At 37.6% G+C, this 26,086-nt stretch overlaps 1 protein-coding gene across 10 annotated transcripts; it reads right to left on the bottom strand.

The window, feature by feature from the left end:
* Positions 1-928: 928 nt before the first annotated feature.
* Positions 929-26,036, bottom strand: PNPLA4 (patatin like domain 4, phospholipase and triacylglycerol lipase). Of its 10 annotated transcripts, none has more exons than XM_083819672.1 (9): positions 26,014-26,036; positions 24,579-24,877; positions 23,668-23,794; positions 18,345-18,529; positions 13,749-13,843; positions 13,433-13,568; positions 11,409-11,474; positions 6,334-6,486; positions 929-2,427 (listed from the first exon to the last, which is right to left on the bottom strand). In XM_083819672.1, the coding sequence occupies exons 2-9, from the start codon at positions 24,735-24,737 to the stop codon at positions 2,296-2,298; spliced, it is 1,053 nt and encodes a 350-aa protein (XP_083675798.1). In that variant the 5' UTR covers positions 24,738-24,877; positions 26,014-26,036; the 3' UTR covers positions 929-2,295. The 10 variants fall into 10 exon arrangements, with proteins under 10 accessions (XP_083675798.1, XP_083675792.1, XP_083675799.1 ...); XM_083819666.1 differs by lacking the exon at positions 26,014-26,036 and adding an exon at positions 25,718-25,980; XM_083819673.1 differs by lacking the exon at positions 26,014-26,036 and adding an exon at positions 25,718-25,980 and having other exon boundaries at positions 18,345-18,496.
* Between the last annotated feature and the right edge of the window lie 50 nt (positions 26,037-26,086).

Genomic DNA, 26,086 nt, shown 5'->3' with positions numbered 1-26,086 from the left:
GTCCTCATGATTTAAAACTGCCTTCTGCAAATCCTACCCTGCAAGCCTATTTGATCAAGAAACTTTTTTTTTTAAGAAGATTTAATTTTTTCCACACAAAATGGGTTCAAACGTTGGCTGAGGATAATGCATTTCTGAATGTGCTTTACTATGCTCTTTAGGACCAGATGAACAGCTTAAATACAATAAGACAATAGGCTTGCGTTCTTCTGCTTTTGGTAGGTCATACACAATCAGAAAATATTTATAAAATGGAGGTAATAAAAATCTCTGAGTCTTGCTGTTCAGTACCATTCTGAACATTGGTGTTATGTCTGAACAGACTTCTGTTCTCATTGAAGTTTTATGCTCCAAGATATTAAAAAAAAAAAACACAACAATCCCCCCCCCCCCCCAACAACAAAACTTCATCTTATCTTTATAAACACTTCTGCAGCTTTTCTCTGCTTAAACGTAATTTTATTCTTCCTGAAAAGTGTTCTGTCAAATTATCATAAGCCTCTGAAGGTCAATTTCTAAAGCACTGAACATTACCTGTAGCTCTCAGAGTTCAGTGAACAGGATATGGCATATGTTCCTGTCTGTGACATTAATACATGCAGAAAGAAGTCAGATTTTCCTAGACTAAAGAGCATAGCAAACTGTGACACTCCATGCTCAAAACCAACATACGTTAAATGCAAAGTTCATTTACTGATAATAATCTTCTTTAAAAGCAACTCTTACAGAACTGCATCCAGATAAACAAGCTTTTTACAGGTTTTCTAAATACGCATGGCTCCATTACTGCTTAGGAAGGTAACCGAGTGGAGCACGTATGCTGTTTCCAAAAGCTTGTGAGTAGCTCCAAACCCTCAGAATTCTAAGTGAATAAGTTTCTGCCATACTGACAAAACATCATTGAATTAGAAACTCAGGCTACACCAGATCAGCGTTAAAGAAGAAATTTTTAATAGCATTATTCACATTTCTACTTATGCTAAAAGTTATCCTTTGTATAAACAAGTAAGCAAGTAAGCCAGCCACAGGTGTTTTGACAGCACAAAAGTAATGTACCTCATTTCTACCTGTAGAAATGCTGTCGTACAGATCTGGAAGTCATACAGCTATCCTATTTTCATTGCATACAGAACCTAATGCATCTAAAAATGCTGGTGCAAAACTTTCTGTTTTAATTACTTCTTTTTCTAACAAAAACAGTTAATAGAATAATTCAATCCCTACCGCATGAATCCTAGATACAATCTATGTACGAACAGAAATACATGGTTATGTGCTGAAGAGGCTTTTAATTATTATTTGTTACCTCCCTAGATTTTCCATCATTTTGAGTTCTATAAAGTTTTGTAAGTATTAAGAGCTCAACTTAAAAAGCACATTTAAAAACCTAACACTTCGATTTTAAACAGCTGTGGATTTTAGGTATTAAGACTGAAAATTTTGAACTTGCACTTAAGGAAATCAATACAAGGTGAATAGTAACAGAACAAGATATTAGTGGGTTCATTACCTGCTGACTTACTTCAACTTATTTCCAACTGACTATTTTCTGTAGACAATCAGATTGTTATAGCATTCTGAGAAATTCATAAATGAGCTCGACAAAAGTTTCAAGAAAATATATTTATTCAATTTTAGCAAAGGAAGAAAACATAAAAAATAACTATTCCTATGCACAAGATATTTTAATATCACAAACATCACACTTCTGTTAAAAAAAATAAATAGTATTTTAAATTTAGAAAGACTGCATTCACTGAAAAGGGCAAGAGCTTTTATTGTTTAAAAAAATACTCAGAGTAAAAGTGCAAATATTTTATTTCTTGTGGCTAGCGCTGAGTTCAAATCCTCTAGAGCATTGTAGAATGTACATTAGACTAGCAACATTGTAAACACCTGATGAGCATGCACAACAATTATACTAACTGAAGAATACAGACTGTAATTTTTCATGATACAACCATGATGAGTCTCTCAAATAATATCAGATAAGACTTCCAAATTTCTGTAATTATGGTAACACAAGCTCACCAAGTTAAAGTCCAGTGCTGCAGCAAAATGGATCTAAATTTGAGTTACCTCAAAACAAAACAATTACCAGGCAAGTACAGTTCCCATTCTGACGTGTTTATACAGCTCTTCGGGATGGAATTGATACTTTCTTGGCAGAAGCTGAAGCAATTCCAGCTGAGATTTTTATTTCGATAAACAGAAATTGTGACAGCAATCTAGGATAGGTAAGGATACCTATAGCTGTGCTTCAACAGCCACCAGGTTTTATTTTCTATGTGCTGTCTATTCAAACCAGTTTTCTTTTAGTAAAAAATGAACAGCATCATCAAATCCATTTTGGTACAGTGATTCCATTTTCTCTTGGTTTGGTGGGAACATAGCTTGATTAAGTCTTACTAGGTTGGCCAGAGACAGCTGCAACAGAGAGAAGTGATAGAAATTAATATATTAAAGCAACTTATGTTAGACTTGACTGTGTTTCTGTTCAGTTATCTGTTCCATGTAGCATATGTAAAAACAAAACACCAGCATGGCTAAGTCTATACTAGTAAATCACACATGTTCAGGTACGTTGCTGAGAACCAACACAAACTGGCACAAATTCATAGCCTCTAAGACAAGCTATCTGACTGTAAAACTGCCCAGAGTTTCTGAAACATTTTAAGTACGGACGCATTCCAGGAACTGTCTCGGGGAGTGGTAGCTGACACAAGCTAAACTTGTGTAAGGATTTTGACCGCTTCCTAATGTGAACAATCACATTCTCCAGAATATGGCATAATAGAGGGTGGTGAGGCCCTGGAACAGGCTGCCCAGAGAGGACGTGGATGCCCCATCCCTGGAGGCATTCAAGGCCAGGCTGGATGCGGCTCTGGCAGCCTGCTCTAGTGGTTGGCAACCCTGCCCAGAGCAGGGGAGTTGAAACTAGATGATCTTTAAGGTCCTTTTCAACCCACAGAATTACAGAATCATCTAGGTTGGAAGAGACCTCCAAGATCACCAAGTCCAACCTCTGACCTAACACTAACAAGTCCTCCACTAAACCATATCACTAAGCTCAACATCTAAATGTCTTTTAAAGACCTCCAGGGATGGTGACTCAACCACTCCCCTGGGCAGCCTATTCCAATGCCTAACAACCCTTTCAGTAAAGAAGTTCTTCCTAACATCCAACCTAAAACTCCCCTGTCGCAACTTTCGCCCATTCTCCCTCGTCCTGTCACCAGGCACGTGGGAGAATAGACCAACCCCCACCTCTCTACAGCCTCCTTTAAGGTACCTGTAGAGAGCAATAAGGTCGCCCCTGAGCCTCCTCTTCTCCAGGCTGAACAATCCCAGCTCCCTCAGCCGCTCCTCGTAAGCCTTGTTCTCCAGACCTCTCACCAGCTTCGTCGCCCTTCTCTGGACTCGCTCAAGCACCTCCATGTCCTTCTTGTAGCGAGGGGCCCAAAACTGAACACAGTACTCGAGGTGCAGCCTCACCAGAGCTGAGTACAGGGGGACAATCACTTCCCTAGCCCTGCCGGCCACACTGTTTCTTATACAGGCCAGGATGCTGTTGGCCTTCTTGGCCACCTGCGCACACTGCTGGCTCATATTCAGCCGACTATCAACCAATACTCCCAGGTCCTTCTCTGCCAGGCAGCTTTCCAACCACTCCTCTCCCAGCCTGTAGTGCTGCTTGGGGTTGTTGTGTCCCAGGATGCAGGACCCAGCACTTGGCCTTGTTGAACTTCATGCAGTTGACCTCAGCCCATCGCTCCAGCCTATCCAGATCCTCCTGCAGAGCCTTCCTACCCTCAAGCAGATCGACACACGCACCTAACTTGGTGTCATCTGCAACTTACTGAGGGTGCACTCGATCCCCTCATCCAGATCATCGATAAAGATGTTAAAGAGGACTGGCCCCAGTACTGAGCCCTGGGGGACTCCACTAGTGACCGGCCTCCAACTGGATTTAACTCCATTCACCACAACTCTTTGGGCCCAGCTATCCAGCCAGTTTTTAACCCAATGAAGCATACGCCAGTCCAAGCCATGAGCAGCCAGTTTCTTCACAAGAATGCTGTGGAAAAGTGTCAAAAGCCTTACTGAAGTCAAGGTAGACCACATGCACAGCCTTTCCCTCAACTACTAAATGCGTCACTTTGTCACAGAAGGAGATCAGGTTCGTGAAGCAGGACCTGTTGCCCATGCTGACTGGGCCTGATCGCCTGGTTGCCCTGCAAGTGCCACGTGATGACACTCAAGATAATCTGCTCCATGAGTTTCCCTGGTGGTGAAGTCAAACTAACAGGCCTATAGTTTTCCGGGTCTACCCTCCAGCCCTTCACGTAGATGGGCATCACGTTTGCTAGCCGCCAGTCTACTGGGACCTTCCCTGATAGCCAGGACTGCTGAAAAAATGATGGAAAGTGGCTTAGCCAGCTCCTCCGCCAGTTCTCAGTACCCTCGGGTGGATCCCATCCAGCCCCATCAACTTGCGTACATTTAAGTGTTGTAGCAGGTTGCCAACCCTTTCCTTGTGGATTGTGAGGGCCACATTCTGCTCCCCATCCCCTTCCACCAGCTCAGGGTACTGGGTATCCAGAGAACTTGTCACTGTGATAATAGAATCACAGAATGGCTTGGGTTGGAAAGGTCCTTAAAGACCATCCAGTTCCAACCCCACTGCCATGGGAATGGACACCTCCCACTAGACCACATTACTCAAAGCCCCATCCAGCCCAGCAAAACATTCCCAGTCGATGTTTTACGTATGAGTACAAATGCAGCTTCTTACTTCCGACAAAGTAAAAATTACTTAACATCTTAAAGGGTCACTTTGTTGACCTTCCTGGTAAACTAGGAAGATTTTAGAACTTTGTTTTTAAATAAAGACATTATTAAGTTGTTTACAGGAAAACTACAAACAGATTTAATAAAGATTTAAATACTTCATTTATATGAATAATTTAATATCTACTTTAGCCATATACTTTATCTATAGAAATATTGCAACACAGTGCCAAAATCATCATCATTTGAAAAAAAATTTACATTTTGACACTAATAGAGGGATGATGTTCAAAGAGAGAACACTCTTCACATTCCAATCCAGATACAAAGACAGATAGACAACTCTTCATTTTATACAGATTATGATATTGCTGAAAGAAAATTTTTCTTAGTTCACATTTTTACAGCTCTAAAACACAAGGGTGCTTTAAAAAGAATATTTTAAACGTTGTACAAAATTTTACACAAGTCTGCATTTGGAGGATCCAAGCAGCAATGCAACTACGCAATTAATTCTCAAAATTAATCCACTCATCAACTCATTTTCTTCCTCTAGATGCATCAGATACTAGACACAAGCCGCAACCAAGAAACAAACTATGCATGTTATCAGTAAAATAAGTATTCTCATGCTTTATGATCATTTACCAAGTACTATGATGCTTAAAATCTCTGTGGAACACTACAAAGATTCAGAAATTGTCACAGTCTAGGACACCAGAGAACATTATTTTTTACTCAAATTCAGAAAACACATTAAGAACTGTCAAAGTGAAACTTAAGATGTGTAGCATATATTGCTAAACATTTTTTCTTTCTAATGAAATTTTGTTGATAGTAATGATAAGTCTACTGCCTTCAGTATTTTCTTTCATCATGACAAAGGATGCAATACTGTGGTAAAAGTTTGTGAGAAAAAGCTTGCAGAGACAGAAATGTCAACAATGAAAAGGAGGTCATAAAAATCAGTCTAAGCCTTAATCATTACACACAAACATTTTTGTAACATCAAACAAAAATTCGGGAAAAGTGTAGTGGTTACAAGGTTCAAAATCTTAACATAAGCTCTCCCGAGCAATGAAGTGTCAAGTGTATATCATTTCAAATGTACAACTTAAAACTCATATTTTAAATTCAGTTAGAGCAGCTCATTTCAGTATGTTTGAATGGATGAGCTAGTTTCCCTCTCCTGAGGTGTTTTAGGGAAGTCTTAAGTTTTTTTTTCTCTGTAAACACTGCCTAGCCAAAGACAAATGATATGTAAAGCAAGTCTAGATTATTTAAATTGAATAACCTGTGACATACTTGCTCTATTTTGTACTAGATAAATACTTTTCAACCCTTCTGACAAAATTTATTCTACATTTTTCCTCTCCCTTCTGTTTAAGGGAATATTTACACTCCATGTCAAAACAGAAAATGCCAAAAATGTTATATAAAAGTAATGTATATACAGAAAACAAACAATCAAAAATAAGCATAAACTTAACTACTCAACTACCTTTTCTTCTTCTGAAGTTATTAAATAAACCAGCAACTCACCATTAAATCTTGTTTTGCAAGTTTAACATAAAGATCCACGCGTCCTTTATCTTGTGGACAGATATCTAATCGACCGCTGAAAGGAGAAATTGTCACGGTTCGTCCAGCAGGCAAGATAGGAAGGCCATTGGTAAGGCCACCATCAACCCACTTCTACTGAAAAATAAAAGTATTTTCAAAGTAGCTTTAGTACAATATGGTAATAATCAAATACTTCATCCTTTCTGTTCCAGTCTCCTCGACAACCACTTTCAAGAAAATTAGGAATTTTTCTTCTCAGAATACCATGAGTAAGCAACTTGGAGGATAAGAGGCATAAAAATCAAGGAACTGACAATGTACATACACAGTGTTCAACAATGTGTAAATATATTTATAAATTCTCCAGACACCTAAATGTTTTAATCAAGCTAAGGCGGCTTGTTTAGTTGATTAACAAAATGCCCCACAGAGTTTAAAAATACAAATTTTATGTCAACAGGTAAGGAAAAGGTAAGATCATTACTACGACACATGAACCATTCCAGGTAAGGTATACTCCTGTCTTGCAAAGTAGAAGCTGGACAATGTACATATATGCTGGTAAAGTGACTGCATGAGCTGAAACACACATTACTTCTCTTACTGTCTCCTAGAGTCTCATGTTTCCTTACATCCAAAAACACTATCATGCATCACACCACAAAGACAGCAGTAGATGGAAAACAGAGAATAAAAAAGTGGGAAGGAGCTAGACATCCATGGCAAACCGCAGGGAGTAGACACCAAGTCTGCTACAAGAGTTGAGTATAGGAGAGAACAAGCAAGAAAAAACAAAGCAACCAATGAATTTCTTGCAGATTGTCACATACTTCTTGATTCTCAAGACAGTCCAGAAGTACAAGACTGATTTTTATAGAGGCCACAGCCAAATTCCATCCCAGCATAACCAAGGACAGCTGCAAACTTTACCCCTAAGTCTTCATTTGCATGAACACCGTGTTGATTTTGTTGGTTGTGTAACTTTTAGCTAATAGGTTTGTAGTTAGGCACATGAAATACTATTCTGTTAGTGTTCAGTTTTTACACTGACCCTACTTGAATCATAAACAAAGTGAAAAAGACCTGAATTCTGGAAAATCACCAACTAAAAGTCAATTATCTCATGATACTATAGACAGCGATCTCAAGCAAGAACTACTGGAGTTCTTGCTCCAGAAGCAGTAGGCTGCATGCTCAGTCTCCCCCTGAGCTGGGACACCTGAGATAAAGTGCATCTGAGGGCTGACTCCTCGAGGATGAAGCTCATCTATGGACAAACACTGATGAGGAAGAATGGTGAGATTCTCTCCTTAGGAGAGAATCATAGAAGTATGAGGCTGAGTTTAGAAACTCCTAAGACCCTGCGGTAGTCTCTCGTGTGAACCTTGCCATTTTCAAATCTTTAACTAAGTTGCTGCTTCTATTATAGCAAATTCTGCTAAAATCATTGTTTTAAATTGTCTGATACTTAAATGCTAAGTGCTGTTAAAAATCATACAGTATAATCTTGTTCTTTACCATAAAATTATATAATAAATCCTTAATTACTGCTACATTAAAGTTGTGTAAAATCAATTCTGTGACACTAGTGTAATCTACTTACTTACCAGTAGATTGCTTTTACAAAACCATTCTGTAAAAACTAACTACAGTGATACAACACTATAGCTTCATCATGAGAAACAGTCAACTCAGTCATCTGAAGATCTTTATTTAGCTCAAAGATTAACCTTGCCAGAGGTTCAGAAGACACCAACCCAACTCAAATAAAGGTTATGGCACTTGGAGCACGTTTGGTCCATGTAGAAGTGTACAAGAAATGAGTCCCACTGCTTCCAGGAAACGCTTGTTTCAACAAAAGACAGCATGCACAAGTATGCATAGCAGAGGGCCTCTCTGCTGTTATTGGAAGTGTAGTCCATGGGCATCATAAATACCCAATCCAGGTAAAAACCTAGCCCACTGTGGTTAAGATCATTAACAGACTTAAGTTCTCAGATGCTCTCTTTGTATTACACACCCTTTTCCTTCAGGTTATTTTTAGGCCTATCAAACCAAAACAAAACACACTATGAACAGATCGTTGCAATGGCTACACTACCGTGCAATTTACCCATTTCACCCCAGACATCTAGTCTCCTGGCATGCTTTGTGCAGATATGCCAGCTTATTCTAGCATAAGCCAAACGCTTCCTGACAAAAAGAAAACTAAAGTGCAATGCTGGGAACAATTCCCACCAGGGTTCACTCTCTACAGGCAGTATGTACAAGATAATAGGTTTGACTCCTTTTTGATAGTATTCCAGCAAAAGTGCATCAACATACTCCCTTACATATCACACAATGAATACCTCAGAAAACATACTATGTTTTAAAAAATTACTCTCAGACAACTTGTTGATATCTATTCAGGTGACACAGGTAGCCCTGCAATGATCCCAACCAACTGTTCTAAAGCACACATACAGCTAGTAGACACAAGCAGCTGTCAGGGCACAAGCCTGATTCCATGCTGCCATGGGCCATATGGTCTAGGGAATTTCCTCCCTGAAACTAGTGTAAATGCAGACAGTCAGAATTTTGATCTGTTACAGCAGAACTTCCAGAAAACTTGGAATACGATGCTAACATGACAGGTGGGCTTGCAAAGCCTAGTCAATATCCAATCCATCGTACAGGCGTCAGTGCTTACCGCATCGGGATCACAAGGTGCCGTTCCACATACCTGGCTCTACACTGCACACTCTAGGACGCCTACCCACACAACCTCATCATCCACTATTCCGAGCCACAGAAATACAGTTGCAATAAAGATTCTAAGGTTTTTTGCTCTCGCACTGCTCAAAGTGTTTTGGACCAGAAGTCACTTCTATTTACAGGCAACAGTTTTCTCAGATAAATAAAAGAATCCCAAACCACAAATGCACTGTATAAGAAGTCAGTGCAGATACACAGAACTAATCCATTACAACAAATAAAAATAAATGAAACCAACCTATTTCCCAGAAACTACCTTTGATGAATCTGACTTAATGAGAGTAGTAAGAAGCTTTGAGAATGACAAGCAGCTTTTAAATAACAGAAAACTAACTGCCCTAAAATATTCATTGATTTAACTTCTGAATACAAAAAATAAAGCTAGGCAGGAATGAGAACTGTCCACTAAGAAAAGGCTGAAGGTGTTTCAGTAAATACCACAAAACCCAGGCAAATCATAATAGCAATGTTCATCCAGTAAAACAGGTTTTAAATCAATTTGGACAAAACTCTGATCCAACTTTTCAATTTGTTAATTGACAACAATGTAAGAGGTTTAACAAAGACACTCCCTTCTCTTTAAGTAGTGGCAGAATGAACCTCAAACATCCATGTATGTCTCAGAAACATACAAATACTCCAATCAACAAAATCTTGAGACTCTGGCAAGCTGCAAACCAGTCTCCATTTAACTCAAGCAGTCGGGCATACTGATTTGAACCCTAGAGGCATTTTAGCTGATATCTATTGCTGTATAAGTAATTCTAAAGCTGAAAAGCTTTCTGACATTCAAAATGAACTCAGTCCCTAGATAGAAATAATTTCTAGGGACAAATGGGTACAATTTAGCAGTGATGGTTTGTTGTTGGTTTTTTTTTTGCATGGTGGTCATGGGGATGAATGATACTCTGAAGACATCACTTTGATGCATATGAGTGTGCTGGGTCTGGCTGGGATGGAGTTAACTTTCCCTGCAGCAGCCCATACCGTGTTGTGCTCTGCACTTGTAGCTGTAACAGCACTGGTATCACTCCAGTGTTGTGTCTATTGCTGCACAATACTGGCACCACATCAGGACTCCCTCCAAGCCCCCAGGAGCCAGCAGTCTGGGGGTGGGCAAGTGATGGGGAGGGGACATCGCCAGGGCAGCTGACCTAAACCAACCATAGGGATATTCCATACAATATGATGTCACACTCAGCAATAAAAAGTGGAAAAGGGGAAGCAGTGAGGGGGCTCTCGTGGTGGAAGCTTCTGTCCTCCTGAACAACCGTTAACATGTATTGCTTCCCAGGACGTGGCCGAACATCACTCATTGATGGGAAGTAGAGAGTAACTTTTTTTTCCCTCTCTCTGTGCTTCCGCATGGCCTTCCCCCCCCCCCCCCCCGCCCCTTTCCCTTTAATTAAATCATCCTTATCTCAAACCTTGAGCTCTTTGTGTCGTATTTTCTCTCCCTCCCTCTTTGAGGAAGAGAGCGGCCGTGGTGGAACTCAGCTGCCCGCCTGAGTAAAACCACCACAATGAGGAAAAGAAAGGAAAAAGTATAGTGTATCTTAAAAAGAACACAAAATTTTTCTGCGTCTAGTGATTACAGACTAAATCAAATTTTTTTTACAATGTAAATATATTTTGTAAAAAAAAAAAGTTTTTGGAGCTAAGTAAGCTATAGGATAAAGGTAAAAAGGTTTTCCTATAGTAGTGTATGCCTTTCAAAACTTCATAGCCTTGCATGATAGGGAGAATATAAAGATTATTCTTTAATGTTTGTTCAGAGCTAAGAGTTTTGGAAGTGCTTGGTGAGGCATGTTTTCAAGTTCTCAACAGAATTATAACACATACATAGACACAGGTGCTTCAGGAGTGTACAGGCTGCCAAGACCTCTCTTATCATTCCTTCCATTACACAGAAAAGCAGAGTGATGATTCTTTTAGTTGCAGTGTTTTAGAGTTGGCAACACAGCTTGTCATAAGAAGCATCTTTACTAAGGGAGACTTCTTCTCATTGTAAATGTTAAACATATCGAGGGAACAGCTCCACACTGAAGACATCACTTCAGTCTCAGCACTCCTAATTTTTGAAATAACATAGGAACAAACTCTTACCATCTTCCACGGTGTTAACCTCCAGTGTCCATAGAAACAATAACTTCTACAAAATACAGTACTGCAATCCCCACCTAACTTCCCTTAAGATTAAACAATTATACCATAAATGAAGGATGCTCTTGAAAAAAAAAAAAAAAACAAAAAGAGAAAAAGAATAAAAACAGAACTCAAACATAATGAAACATTACCTCTCCTTTATATTCCACTGGCTTCATTCCTGCATACACTGGTATAAAACTACTTGCTAGCAGGACCTAGAGAAAAGAAAAGGAGGAAGCATAGAGGAGGAGAGTGAAGATAAGGCAACAAAATAATTCTGAACCAGTAACTATTTTCATACCTATTTATCTCTATTAAAGAATATAGCAGTAGCAAATAAATACATTAGTTTTACATATAATCATTACCATCTTAAAAAGTCTTGCTGCTGGGGGTTCTCAAAACGTGATTAAAATAATTCAGTAGGTTTAATGATGACAAGGACAATTTTCAAAGCAAAGTTATCAGAAATTGATTGACTTATTGATTAATATGATACAGGAGTATGAATTTAATCTCACACAACGTCAAGTAAATCTTTGATTTTGCAGAAATGCATATATTCTAAAAAAATGCAGTACAGAGTATTGGCAAAAAAAAGAAGCCAATCCAATCATTCTTCTGGCATGTAAATGCAGTGTTTAATAATCTAATAAATCAGATTTTGAAAGTAATTCAAAATTTCCAAAATATTACAGACAGCCTGAAAATTCACATATGTACATCCTTCATGAGTTTAATACTTTATATTTAGTATGTTCCAGTATTAACAAATTCCTACTTGTTCTTCTGCAAGCCTACACTGTTGTCTACTGCAGTTCTCAATTTTTTTTATTTATTTATTTATTTTTATTTTTTTTTTTTAAGACCGGGACACCTCTTCTGTTAAGTGTAGATGTGCGCACACATAACTTTCTACCCACCATCATAGATCCACACAGGATCTATGAATGTGTGTGTGGCATGCACCTACTTATATGTACATGTACCCAAACATCCATCTATAATCTACAAAACTAGTATACTACACCTCAAAGACGCTGAGGTGTATGTCAGAAATTTTAATATAGCTAAATATGGTCCATATGCATGCCATGTGCTCGTGTGTGGGTATGAGAAGCAGATCTGAGGAACAGAAGCAGGTTACAAACAGCGGTATATACGATGTGAAAGGCAATCAGGTGCAAACAACAACAACAAAAACAACAACCCATGAAGATTACATAAAAAATGCCCAACCTTTCAGCCACATCTCTCCTCCACAAACAAATATGGATTAAGGCTCTATATGAAGGCTTTAACTCTCACTTTGACAGCTCTTTTCCTTGCTTATTTCTCTTCCCAGTGATCTAAAGCACCAGAGATTTGTCTGAACTTGCACAGAAAGGCTGTGTCTTCTATTTTTCAAAAGTGAAACATTAGCTATTTCTCTACCAGAAAAGCCTTCCCATGACAAAACCCTAAGAAAAGGTGTACCTCAAACCCACTTCTCTAAGCATCTAGAAGGACAGGGAAAGAAGGAATTCCTCTTCAAAGCTTCCTGCTTATTTTATTTTCTCCTTTATTCTGCAATATCTTAGTGTGTTCTATTAAAATGCAACCAATTATTAGAACATTTTCTTTACACGCACCTGAATTCCTCCTACTGTTTTATATCAGCTTATGTTTACAATCATGATACAGATTTTTAAAGACAATATGACTACTCTCCAAAAACTGCCTTTTTTTTTTTTTTTTAAAGACAGGAATTCTTTTTGTTCGCTTTCTTTTGTGATTGAGCATAGTAAGTGATATGAGTGAAATAAGAGATGCAAAAATGACGAACAGAATTGTTAGAAAACTTGAAGATTCTCTATTTTATTCTAACCTACTAAGTAATTAATCATTAGTTACTCTGTTGGTGTTGGTTTTTTTTTAGTAGGCTTTAAAGTAGTACAAGTGGTACTAGCACAAGGTAGTACTTCTAAAACAAAGAAAGGAAACACATTATAAATACATTTTAGCAAAATCTCTGAAACTTCGGAATCAAATTCTGCTTGTTGTCATACCATTATAGTGTAAGTGAGCACTTGACTAAAAAATCAGTTATTTATTGTATACCTAATAACATACTCCTATGCATTGAAGAATCTCATGCATTTTTATTTAAAGCAACTACATGCAACTTCATTACCTTAATGAGGTCCTCTCTGGAGGCAAAACTTGAAAACAAGTAATTTTTCCCATTTCTCACGTTGGTGACTGACACATAGAGACGATTTTCAGCTATCTCATGTGCATTAGAAGGAAGAATAGACTCTATGCCTTCCCTAGAACGAAGAAAGTAGTAAACATTATTCATCACTATTATTTAAAGATCTTGCAAATATGTTACAGGATAAAGAAAGAAAGCTGAGCTCCCCACAGCATGGAAAAAATATGCTTACCCTCCATTTTTATTTAGAAAGCTTCACAAAAATATATTTAATAGATACATTAAGTCTAAGTACCTAAGTCTTTTCATAAAATCATAACCAGGCGTTACTGCACCGAAGTCCAATTTTCTAATTTCCTCTGCAAATCCATAGGTAAACTGTTCACATTTCTGAAAATTAAAATATTCACCATTAAGGACGTTTTCATTACAGAAAGTAAATTTAACTGTGGTATCTAGAATATACTAACAGCTAAGACTTTAGTCAATATAACACCATATTAAGATATTTTCCTGTATGTGCTTGTAACAAGATATGTATAACAAATTGTTGATCTTGTCATAAGAACTAATTTGTAAGAAAGCATATATAACAATTCTTAATGAAGCAATAACAATAAATAAAAGGAAAACAAACAACAAACACGACACCAAACAAAAACAAAAACAAAAAACACACCTCCCTATGAGTGAAATACTACATTTACTACAGCTGATGGAAGACAAAGGATCAAAAGACCAGCTGAAGAAAAACAGGTTATAGATTCCACAGCACAGAGAACATTTTTTTCATGAGCTGAAATGCCTAGTGTTAATGACTGTGGAAAGATAGCTTGGAATGTGAGCTATACAAACTCCAAAAGAAGTAAAAGAATATGAAATGTTTATTTTTTAGCAAAAAAGACTCTTAAGCCCTGAATTTAGGAAAACCCTGAAATACAATCTTATCCAACTTTTTGAAACTGGTACTCAATAAACACACTGTGCGTCTATGCTTACAAGACTGTAGAAACTGTCTATAAATAGTTTGGGGTTCTTGGCTTATTAGCTTCTTGCATGAAGAACAAATATATTGATAGCAACAAAATAAATGATTGACATGAGTGGTGAAATTCAAAAAGATGATAGGTGAATGTGTTGTGTTGAGGAGGGAGTATATGGAAGAAGCAACAGGGAAAGAGTTGGGGTGAGGGCCAGCACAAGACGAGGAGCGAGCTGGCTGGGGCAGTTTAACTCCCTCACATCACTTGAACTCTCCTAAGTACGATAGAGCACTTTCCTAAGTGAAAGGTAGAGATGTGGTTCTTGCATCCACTTTTCCTGTATGGCCTTCTAACAAATGTATCAAAAATGCTAGTCAGGATTAAGACTTCTATACCTCTTAAAGCAATGATCCCTGTAAAGACTCATGCTAATTCATTAAACATAGGTTAAATTTGAACTTTTACTCTAGGTGGAACTTCACTTACCAAGGACAGAAGAAACCCACAAACTTCTACAGATTATAGAAGCATCTCAGGAATACTATCTTTAGATCTAAAATGTCTTAATAAAGTGACTAAAGTGACAGGGAAGTAGGAGTAATAGGGAGCTGGACAACTCCAAATGAATGACAGAACTTCTTTTCATACTACAAATGCTAAGAAGTGATCATACCTAGACTCTCAATTCTTGCTGTCAAAAGGGACGACTTCTTGCAGCTATAAATTATTTATAATTTTTAGTGCCAGAAACTTTAAACAGTGCATCTAAATTTTAAATAGGGACTGAGGACATGTTTAGAAATGGTAAGTACTTGTATTGATTTAAGCAAACTTGACATCTAACATGATCAAGTACTTCTGAAAGGAATAGGTAATTATCTGTAACTGTAAGCCTTCATACATTTGAAAATCTGTCCCTAGAATTCTCAAGTCCCTTGCCTTTTCAATAGTGACAAAAATCTAAGACACATCAGAAATGCATTTACAAGCTGTCATATTAGAACAGCAATAGTCAAAACAAGAAATCCTCAGTGTTACATTGTCTCCTAGTTCATAAAACTTTGTATTAGAGCTTTGAGACCATGAAATGGAGAAAACTCCTAATTACAGCTTGTGTAACACAGCCATCACTCCGAAAATAAATAAAACCTAATAGATGTCAGAATTACAATAGTGGATATCAGATATTTCAACAGTTAGAAATACATAATAAATGTAATAATATATTTATGCTGATATGAAAAGTTAGTAGAAATTTCAATAAAAATAAATAAATGATATTAAAATGCAGTATTTTCTATTCAGCACACAACACTGCCCTTACTTAAATGCCATGAGAATTAGGAAATATTTCTGACCCACCTTTAAATATTTCTCAATTTTCCATTCAAACAATATAATAGAATAACTAAAATGTCAGTAAGAAAATTAAAGGGCTAAAAAGTTTAGACACACTTTTCAGTTTATGCTAAAATGGTATTTTCAAGGTAAAGCCCGTCAGACTCAATGTAACGGACAATTTCCACAAAAATAAAAACCAAAAATTCTTCGCATATATTTGCTTAGAAATATCTTTGTAACCTGTATCAGGCTGGGAACAAATTCTCCTGCCCAGAACCTAGAATAAAGTAGAAACATTTCCTTGGGGTAATAAAAGGCTAGCTGCTTACCATATGGGAAATTAGTACTTATCATATAGGAAAACTGGGTTAGAGGTAAGTATTATACTAGGTGAAGTTGAAACTGAACTACTACTAAACAAAGGTTACAGAAAAGGAAAAAAAAAACTGTATAGAACATATATAATGTTATCTTCACAACAGATTGGAACTTGGCTAATATCAAACCATACAAAGAATGCACTTGATGGGGCAGGGGTGGAAAGAAGCCAAGGGAAGAACTTACTGTTGAAAGCAACAGAAGTATAGCTAACTCTGCAAGCTAAATTTGTGTCATAGCAGAAACAAAATAAAGAATTCAGTGGCAAAACACAGTCTTAGCTGACACCATTGTTTGAATCAAAAGCCATTAAAGTCTTTACAGAGTCTTTACAGAGAGGCATAGAAAAAGTTATCTGATGTTCACTAGATTGAAACCTAAGGGTACTTAGAACAAATAAATTATCTAGCAGTCCAACCCCTTCCAATAATGCTGTTTCTGATCACTGAAGAATATTAAAGAAATATTAACATTTCAGCAAGGCAGAGTCCTCTACATATATTAAAGCAAACTTTCTACAGGCACATCAGGAGGGTGAAGCAGCCTTAAGCTATGGGGAAAAACAATCAAACGTAACAAAACTGGATAAAAGGTAATGTTTTCACAGAAAGCCTGTTATAGAGCAGTCATTGAATATCACTTTGCTGTCTTTACATTACACCACATCCATGGTGAGAAAAGAGTGACTTAAAACCATTGCTCCTTGTCCTGTCACTACAGTCCTTGGTAAAGTTTTCTCCACCTTCCTTATAAGCCCCCTTTATGTATTGAAAGGTTGCTATAAGGTCTCCCTGGAACTTTCTTTTCTCCAACCTGAAAAACAAAAACAGCTCTCTGAGCCTTTCTTCATAGGAGGGATGTTTGAGCCCTCTGACTATTTTTGTGGCCCTCCTCTGAACCTACTGTAACAGGTCTCTCTCTCTCATATACTGGGGACCCCAGAACTGGGTGCAGTACTCCAGATGAAGTCTCATGAGTGCAGAGCGGAAAAATCATCTCCCTTGACTTGCTGGCCACACCTTTTTTTTTTTTTTTTTTATATGGGCCCAGAATACAATTGGCTTTCTGGGCTGCACGTGCGCACAGCCATCTCATGACGACTTTTTCATCCACTAGTATCCCCAGGTCCTTCTCTGCGGGGCTGCCCTCTATCAATTCATCCCCCGGTCTGTACACCTCTGCCCCACACAGGTTGCACCTGGCCTTGCTGAACTTCATGAGATTTGCATAGGCCTCATTAAGCCTGTCAAGGACTCTCTGGACGCCATCCGTTACCTTTCATGTATCAGCTGCACCACTCAGTTTGATGGCAACCGCAAACTTGCTGAGTGTGTAATTAATCTCACTACCTGTGTCACTGATGAAGATATTAAATAGTATTGGTCCTTGCACAGACCCTTTAGGGACACCACTTGTATCTGTTTTCCACATGGACACTGAGCTGTGGACTGTAGCTCTTTGGCTTAACAGCCACATCCAATTCTTTATCTAACAGTCCACCCATCTAACATACCCCTCCAATTTAGTAGCAAGGATGTGTGGGACCATAACAAATGCCTAACAGAAGGCCTAACATGTATGTGACATGCTAGAACAATAGCTTGTAAGGGTTAATCCTCCTTTGGTATACAGTGCTGCTATTGCTACTTAGCCCTGAGTCTAAAACTGGTGCTGTCTAAAGCTCTCTAATGGAGCACAAACTGCAAGGAGCCCATGAAAATGCGAGCCCGTGCGTGGTGTTTTGACTTTAAGAATAGTCATCACTCATTTTAAACTCCTCTCACAAAGGATGGTGCCATACATTTGCTTAACAAAGCCTGCATCTAGCCAAGAATGCACAATGATTAAATAAAATACAGACACATTTTGTCATACTAGAACTGAAATATATCTGGTTGCATACAACTCAGCATTCAGACACACACTATATTTACATAGCTTAAAATATACAGTCCACACAATTTTCTACTATAAACTGAGCACCAACTTTTGTCATAAATTCTTACTTCATAAACATTTTTGTCCATGCTTCACAGATTTTGTTAATGAAAACACATAAATGAGTCCTGTTTCTTTACAAGAAGCAAGAAAAAATATTTACATTTAAGCAACTTAATGGTAGATGAGTATATTTTTAAAATATTCTTTGAAAATGATCATGTCCTATACTTATGAGTTTATTAATTTACCTCTATATTTTCTGGTACTGCTAATAGGACAGTGGCAGCCAGGGATCCCGCAGAAGCTCCAGCATAATCTTTAACAACTTTCAGTAACTTCTTACCATGTCTGTAAAGAGCAGCTGCTGCCCCCAAGTGGTAAATACCCAGAAACCCACAAGCTGCAAATGACAGATTGATATGTTTCATTTTTGCTGTGGAAATAAAGTTTTGCAGTCAGGAAAAGGACCAGTTACTTTTATCTTATAACACAAACCTATTTTTTGGCAAAGAATACATAATATTTAATACCTATATAAAAAGCGGTTTATTTTTAAATCGTAAGCACTTTTGATTACCAAATATCTCAAATAAGTAGCCATTCAAGTTTATCATCCCCAAAAATTGAGAACCACCATTCTAAAATCCTTAGCACAAATCCCTTTTTCAATCAGGACATTAAAAACCCATCTATATATAACATAACTGCACATTTTCGTATAATTTGTCAAAGAAATATAGAAGTAGCAACTTAAAAGTATTAAAAGTTATGCTGGAGAGAGAACACAGCCCCCCCCCCAGAGTCAGAATCAAATTAATTACAAAACTGCTGGCCACTCAAGTATCATCATTATCCCCTTATATGTACAGTCTTGAACCCAATATAATTCTCCAGAGAAGCGATTTTTGTCCTTCCATCTTCGGAGTTCATTTACTTACTAGTACTAGTATTCAGTAATTGACAAATTCTTATGAAGCCATTTCTTATTTAGAAAGGAAAAACACAGAACATATCACTGGTACTATTAAAAAGAAGACAGAAAAAACACTGAGGTAAAATATAAATACGAAGCAAAAGTTTTCTCATGAATGTGTGAACACACTCAAAGCATCAAGCACAGAAAAAGAGAAAGCATAAGTTCAGATTGTTAGGGGTGGTTTATTAAAAAAGAAAAAATGTAAGGCTATATATTTTATTAGCTCTTTTTTTTCTGCAAATAATTACAATTGTAAGAGCAAGATATTCTACATTTGCACAGATTCACAAGACATTGTACAGGTTATCTTCGTACTGAATTTAAAAATAAAATCTTGTACATTTGGGTACACATCTATATGAATGGGACTAAATACATCAGTACACTCAGGAATATACCTGATTGTTTCGGTTATAATAATGAGATAGCTGATGACATTTTTATTTTGGAAACCACCTACAGACACTCTGGTGTCAGTTCTGATGAAGAGAGGGAGACATACAGCAACAGATTTTTGGCTAGGTTGCTCTTCAGCTCAATGATGGGAGGAGTAGAAAAGATGAGGGTAAGCAGAACTTTCTAAAACCAGCAGATACGGAGACATGCTAAACTTAACTGCTTTACCTACAGTATGTTTAAATTCAGACTGCAAATGGGCCTTTCTCTCTGTTTAAGCATAAGGATTACTATTTCCCTTTAGAAAAAAAAAAAAGGAGAGTATCAGGGCATTCCACTTGCTGTTTTAGGACAGTCATTCTGCTAAAACACCACACTCTCATAAGGTAATTTATCAACTGCATTTTATCCCCCTTTACACAGGAAACACTTGCATATGCATTAGCGAGTATGAACACCTGTAGCTTGCATCTAACACATTCAGTACTGATAGCATGGAGTTCAGGGTGATTTTTGCTTTGGGAATATGAGAAAAAGGCATTTGCAATGAAGCAAATGATAGACCATGTAAATTCTTCTAAAAAACGCTCTTTAAATTACAAGAAAAAAATCACAGCATAGAAGTTAAAAAAAAAAAGTTTGGTCAAGATTTTACTGGAAAAAAAGAAGCAATACTAAAAGCAATCTTCAGAGTGAAAACTAAAATAGAAATATGATTCCATGATGTGCTTACTTTTAGGCTAGTTAAACTCTTGGAAGTTTAATTAACTCCTGCAGCTGTTTCCATGCCCTCTACAAATATGGGGCAAAATGCTTACATCAAGGGCCATTCTGACAAAATGTGACATGAGTTAAAGCAATTTTATTATTAGGTAGGAAGAAACCCAAGTATGGAAAAGTTAACTCCCATTTTTGTTCAAAAAAGATTTCAGGCTCAGTAAAACACTAATGTGAAATATTACATTAAATAAGGACCACACTTATGTAGTTGAATAGTCATAACATTAACAAGGAAAGCAATAGTTCACAAATCCCAGGGATTACTTCTCAGGGAAGTTACATGAATCCAACAGGTGACTTAAGTCAAGACTTCAGCAAAAACTGCTGAAAAAATACTGACTGAAGTGAAATGTCCTTGCCTTCTCTTATAAGGCTTCTTAACAAAGCTTCATCTTCCTATATGAGCTTCAGTTCTATTGAATTATCAGTTATTGTGAGTAACCACTGTTCTTGAATGACACAGCATTACTCTACGACAAGTTATTTTTTTAACAGTTAGATCCCATACACTCCTCTTTCTTCATTCCCCTCCCAATGGGCAGAAAGGGAAATTACTGGATGAGTATTTACATCAGTTTCTTGACTGACAAAAGAATTCAGCATGATATGAACAAGCAAGAAGAAAAAAATAGATTTCACATAAAGAACTACTGTTGAAGACAACTGCGGAGCCTGATACTCTGTTAAGAATAAGTTGATTGCCAGTCCAAACGGATAAAATGAAGGCATTATTCTAATGCAACCCCAAAAGCAGTCAAAAACAATTCAAAAAGAAAAACAAAGAACAAAACAGAAGTACCTGATACACTGGGTTTGTATGTCTAACATTACAACAATGCTTTACAAATTCCCCAAGAAGATTTCAAATCAACACTAGCAACAGCATTGCTGCGTTATCACAGCACTGCATTTTTATTAATTTGGGTCAGTTCCCAGGTCTACATTATATATTGTTTCATATACATGAAATTTAAAAGTACTTCAGAACAAACATTAGTTGGCAGATTACACTCGGGTTCAAGAGGCAGATCCAGTTGTTAAAGCTAGCTGCATGACTGAGAAAACCCTTCAACGAGGAAAAAAATCATTACAAATAATCTTAATTACAGAGAAGAAATAGCAGAAGAGAAAAATCTTATTCAGCAGTAGGCATCTACTTGCAGGGAGGTTTGCACACTGAATTGAGGGCCTCTTAAAAAAAATCCTACTGAAAAAAAAACAAACAACACATACGTACGAACAAACAAACCACACTGCAAGAAGAAACCTATAACAAAGCAGTTAACCTGCAAATATGATACAGATGAATAGAAACCATGGTTCTACCACAGGCTATCTGCCTGACAGATGCAGTTAAGCAATGTTGTTTGACCTTGCAAAGTATTCCCTGAATAAGAGGAAAAGATGAGACAGCATTAGGTGAGTGCCCTGTAAAATCAGAAAAAGGAAACCAATATACTCACTTTTATAAGAATATAAACTGTCTCATTTCTTTTGATTCTTGCAAATTTGTCATAGTGCACTTGATTTGCAAGTTAGAATAGTGTATTTCAGACAGTATGATTCAAAAGATTCTTCTGCTTTGATGTTCGGGTAGATCAGTGTTCTTTTGATCGGAAAGAATAGTAGCGTTATAACAATTTTAAAGAGGACATACAGAGAAATGTAATCAAGTGTACAGTATAATTATTCCCTGCCAGTTTCTAACAGAACACTGGAAAGAGGAGCATTGTCACTTCTGGGCCTAGGCCTTTTTTTTTTTTTTTCAGCCGACTGAGCAAATAGCAGAAGCCTTGCTATCTTAGAAATGGTACAAAACACCTGTTCCACAAGACTTCAGAATAAATATTATTTGAGGGTTTAACAGAAGTTCTTAAAGATATTATTATCTTCTTAAAGATATTATTTATTAATTCAAAAATTATCATATTGGCATGCCTTCAGAAAAAAAAAGATTAAATGCACCTTACAAGATGAACAAACACATTTCAGCAGAGCTCTGTACAGTATATACACTGTAGAGATCTGACTTATAAACAGGACATACCAAATGCATTTGCCTGCCACTGCTTTTGAAAAACACTGTCATCTTACATGACTGGCAATTTCAAAATATTTCAGCCAGACACAGGGGCATGTATGGTTCTGTTGCCTATGAGAAAAATAAAAATTTAACAGAAGTACAAGAAACTAGAAGGAAGGACACTGGAGCTGTTCAATCTCCCTACTTCATAGATAGTGCAAAAGCATTCAGGAATAAACATACCCCTAGGACTTCTCTTTAAAAGATTCTCATATCTGCAAAACAAATTCATTGGCAATTAAAAATGTATTTGGAGGGGAATACTTTATACTCAGTCATATCTCAACCATTTCTAATGCAAATTGACAAGAAAGTGTATATATAAAGGGACAAGCTTCTACTGCAGAATTAGATTGTATTACAATATAGCTTTTTCAGGGTACTCTTTTCTTAGTTGTCATGAGCAAGAAATGGCACAACAATTTCTCATATTGATGTTCCCTGAGCAATGTAATTATATAAACAGTATATGATCCCAATGCCTTAACCAGTTGTAACTACCTCCCTGACATCCCGTTTCTAAACAAGACCTGGAAATGCCTACAGCAACTGACTGGAACCCTTTACAAATAAAAATTAAATATACACAGAATGAGAATGAATGACCAAGCACCCTGAAGCACAGGAGCTAAAAACTACCGTGAAGTAGTTTGAGATATAATGGATGACACATAGCAGGACATTTGAAAATCTGTTATTAGCTAGGAACGAGAAAACAAACAAAGGTATGGAAGAACTAGTTAGGTGAGCAGAGAGGCTAAAATAAAGGCCATGTTTGTTACTATAAAGGCACAAGAATATCTTAAATTTACCCAAATCAGAAATCAGCACTCACAAAGGAATGTTTAACTGTTTTTCATGTTTAGAGCAGGAAAAAAGTTCACTAGCACCACACACTATTCACAGCCTTCAGTAAATATTCAAGGAATTGATTTTTCCCATCAAAAACAGGCTCACACAAAATGATAACCCATCCAACAGACTGTACTCTAATTAAGGATCACCACAGTTGCTAGAATGATAAAACTAAGTTTTGCATATATCCCGTCACAATGACTAAGCATTGTACAAGTTTGATGAAGTTGAAGGAAAAAAATACAATAATTTAAAAAATCAGTATATGATCCAATCAGGCATTAATACTCTTAGGAAAATTACATGAGTCTTTGCAAGACATAAAAAAACATATATGTTCTCCTTAAAACTAGAAAAATAAATAAAACACGTGATGTCAAACTTTCAAATTAATAATTTAGACTATCTTGATCATTAATACAAGTTATCTAGAAAGGATGGGAAAAGCTTGCTTTTAAGATGGTGGGAAAAGTTTTAATACCTTCTAACTCACGTTGTCTTCCATCACATTCTTCACTGGGACTCTTTCCAGCATCTGCTTTAGTTCCTTCTGCACTAACAGCAACTGTTGTATCTATTACCGATGGTTTAACATTTACCTCAGAAACCTACAATGTTATAATAAAATAGGAATATTTAAAACTGACAGAACAAGTATATATAAGAAAAAAAAAGAATTATACTCAAATAGATTTTAAAAGTCTATTAAAATAGTCATAAAACCATCCAGAAGAATTTCTCAGAATTGCTTAGCCCTCATTTAACTAGTTGAAACCACAATCTATTATTTATAAACTATGTGCAGCAATTTCTATTTTAAAGATAAACTTAATTAGACATCTAGATAAAGAGAAGCATTACAACTTAGAACAGTCAAGTCTCTGAGATTAGCCTTAATTTTGTGTCCTTTCCCACAAAGTTTGTTAATATCCACAGATTTACTAATCAAATTCTTATTTTTATTTTATCAATCCAGTAAACACAGACTTGTTTTTTTCCCCTGTGCAATACTGTATTAGTAAAGATAGTTTTCTGGAGAACTTTGGTCCTATTCTTCACTAAAGGGTTTTTCAAGGACTAGTAAGGCTGTCAGCCATGGTTCAGGATTGTCTGGAGCATAACTTGAAACAAATTAATGTTTCTCCCCAGCTCAGAATTACAAGATACAAAAAAAGTTCATTCTACAACACTGGTTCTCCTGCAACTTCTTGCTGCCTGGCCCTTAATCTTTATTTATAAAAGGCATCTTCAATTCATAAAGATGTTTTTTATAGGCATCAAAAGATACCTATGATGAAAATTTAGGCCTGTAGGTTCTAAAAGAACTGATGCACCATCATTGTATCGTTGCATATCACTTATACCTAGAACACCACAAAAGTAAATACTTACCTGGCATTTAAGTCTGTCATGTGGTGCTGTTATGGTGCAATAATTTAGAAATCCAATCCAGAACTTCTGGGTTTGTGGAAATACACAACTACACAGTCTGCCTTCTTTAAACTGACATAACTGTATTTGAGCAGTACAGAGACTTCTAACAGTCCACATTTTCTTAAAAGTAACCTCTAGATCAAGATGATGACACTCTCAGAAGCTGTTTTACCATGGAGCTACACAGGGAATATCAACAGACGACCTCTTGGACACGACAATTGCACAGTAGAAACTTCCTCTCTTCTAAACATAACCTGTTTAAAAACATGAAGAAACAAAACAAAAACAGAACATGAAGTAGCTGAAAGGTAGCTGCACACCAAGGCCCTGACCCTATAAACATAGCTCCCTTCACAGCCCCCTCACATTTAGCTTTCAAGGGATCACAACCCAAAACATAGATGTGTTAACAGTTGATTTGTAAGAAAATGTAACAGTTTCAGGCAGAACTTTTCAGTTGCTACTCCTCTCTCCCTCCAGCACCCATCTAGCACTGTGCTATTCACCACCAACCATAAACTGAGTTATTCGTTTCAAAAACAGGAAGAACTACCGTTGATAATACTGCAGAGACCAAACAAACAAAGCCTCCCTTATAATTAACAACATGAACAGGTGGTTCTTTCTGCCCCTGCCGAAAAATTTGACAGGCCTGTTCCAGCCACTTAAGCCAACTGCCTTCAAAACCAAAGTGGCGATGCCGGAGCCTGGTGAGACTCAGGCTTGCTGGTCAGTACCAGAAAAACCTCGTGCTTTTCTGTGCTGCAAGGGTCTCACGGGAGTTACACACAGATCAAGCTGTAAATCTGGTTTACACCCAGCAAGACTCGGACTCTAAAGGATAATACACAGAAATACAATTGCTTAAACAGGCTATTGCCCTGACTACCAGTGCAAAACAAACAGCACTGTTCTGAGTGGACAGGGTCTCAGCTCCACATTTAATCCCACTCAGGTGAGCTTCAATTTATCTATTTCATCTCGTGGGCCGTAAATTGAGGCTTACAAAGCAATTTGACTGTTCCTCCCTCCCCCCACGCCCAGTAAACAACCGCCATCAACAAGCGACACAGAGCTCAAACTGCGAGACCCACTTTTCACGTGTGACATCTACAGAAAGCCAGCCGACAATATCAGCGATCGCGACGTTAAGAAAAGCCACGAAATCTTTTACACTCGAGCCAGAAAGCCAATTTTTCAGCGGGCCGACTGCTTTCCAACTTTAACCTTAAACACACACACACACACGCCCTCTTTTCTCCCCGCCCCTCCCTGCGGCGGAGCCAAGATGGCGGCGGGTGCCGCGGGCAGCCCGACCCGCACCCCGCCCGCGGCGCCCAGCGCCGGCCGCGCCGCCTCGCCCCGCACCTAACCTCGCCCCGCACCTAACCTCGCGAGACCGCGGCGAGGCTTCGGGGTGGGAGGGGGGAAGGGGGAGCCCGCGGCTGGGGGAGCCGCCATGA

Source organism: Anser anser (assembly GCF_964211835.1).
Source record: "Anser anser genome assembly, chromosome: 1".
NCBI lineage: Eukaryota > Metazoa > Chordata > Aves > Anseriformes > Anatidae > Anser > Anser anser.
This window is presented reverse-complemented; position numbering and strand designations above follow the sequence as displayed.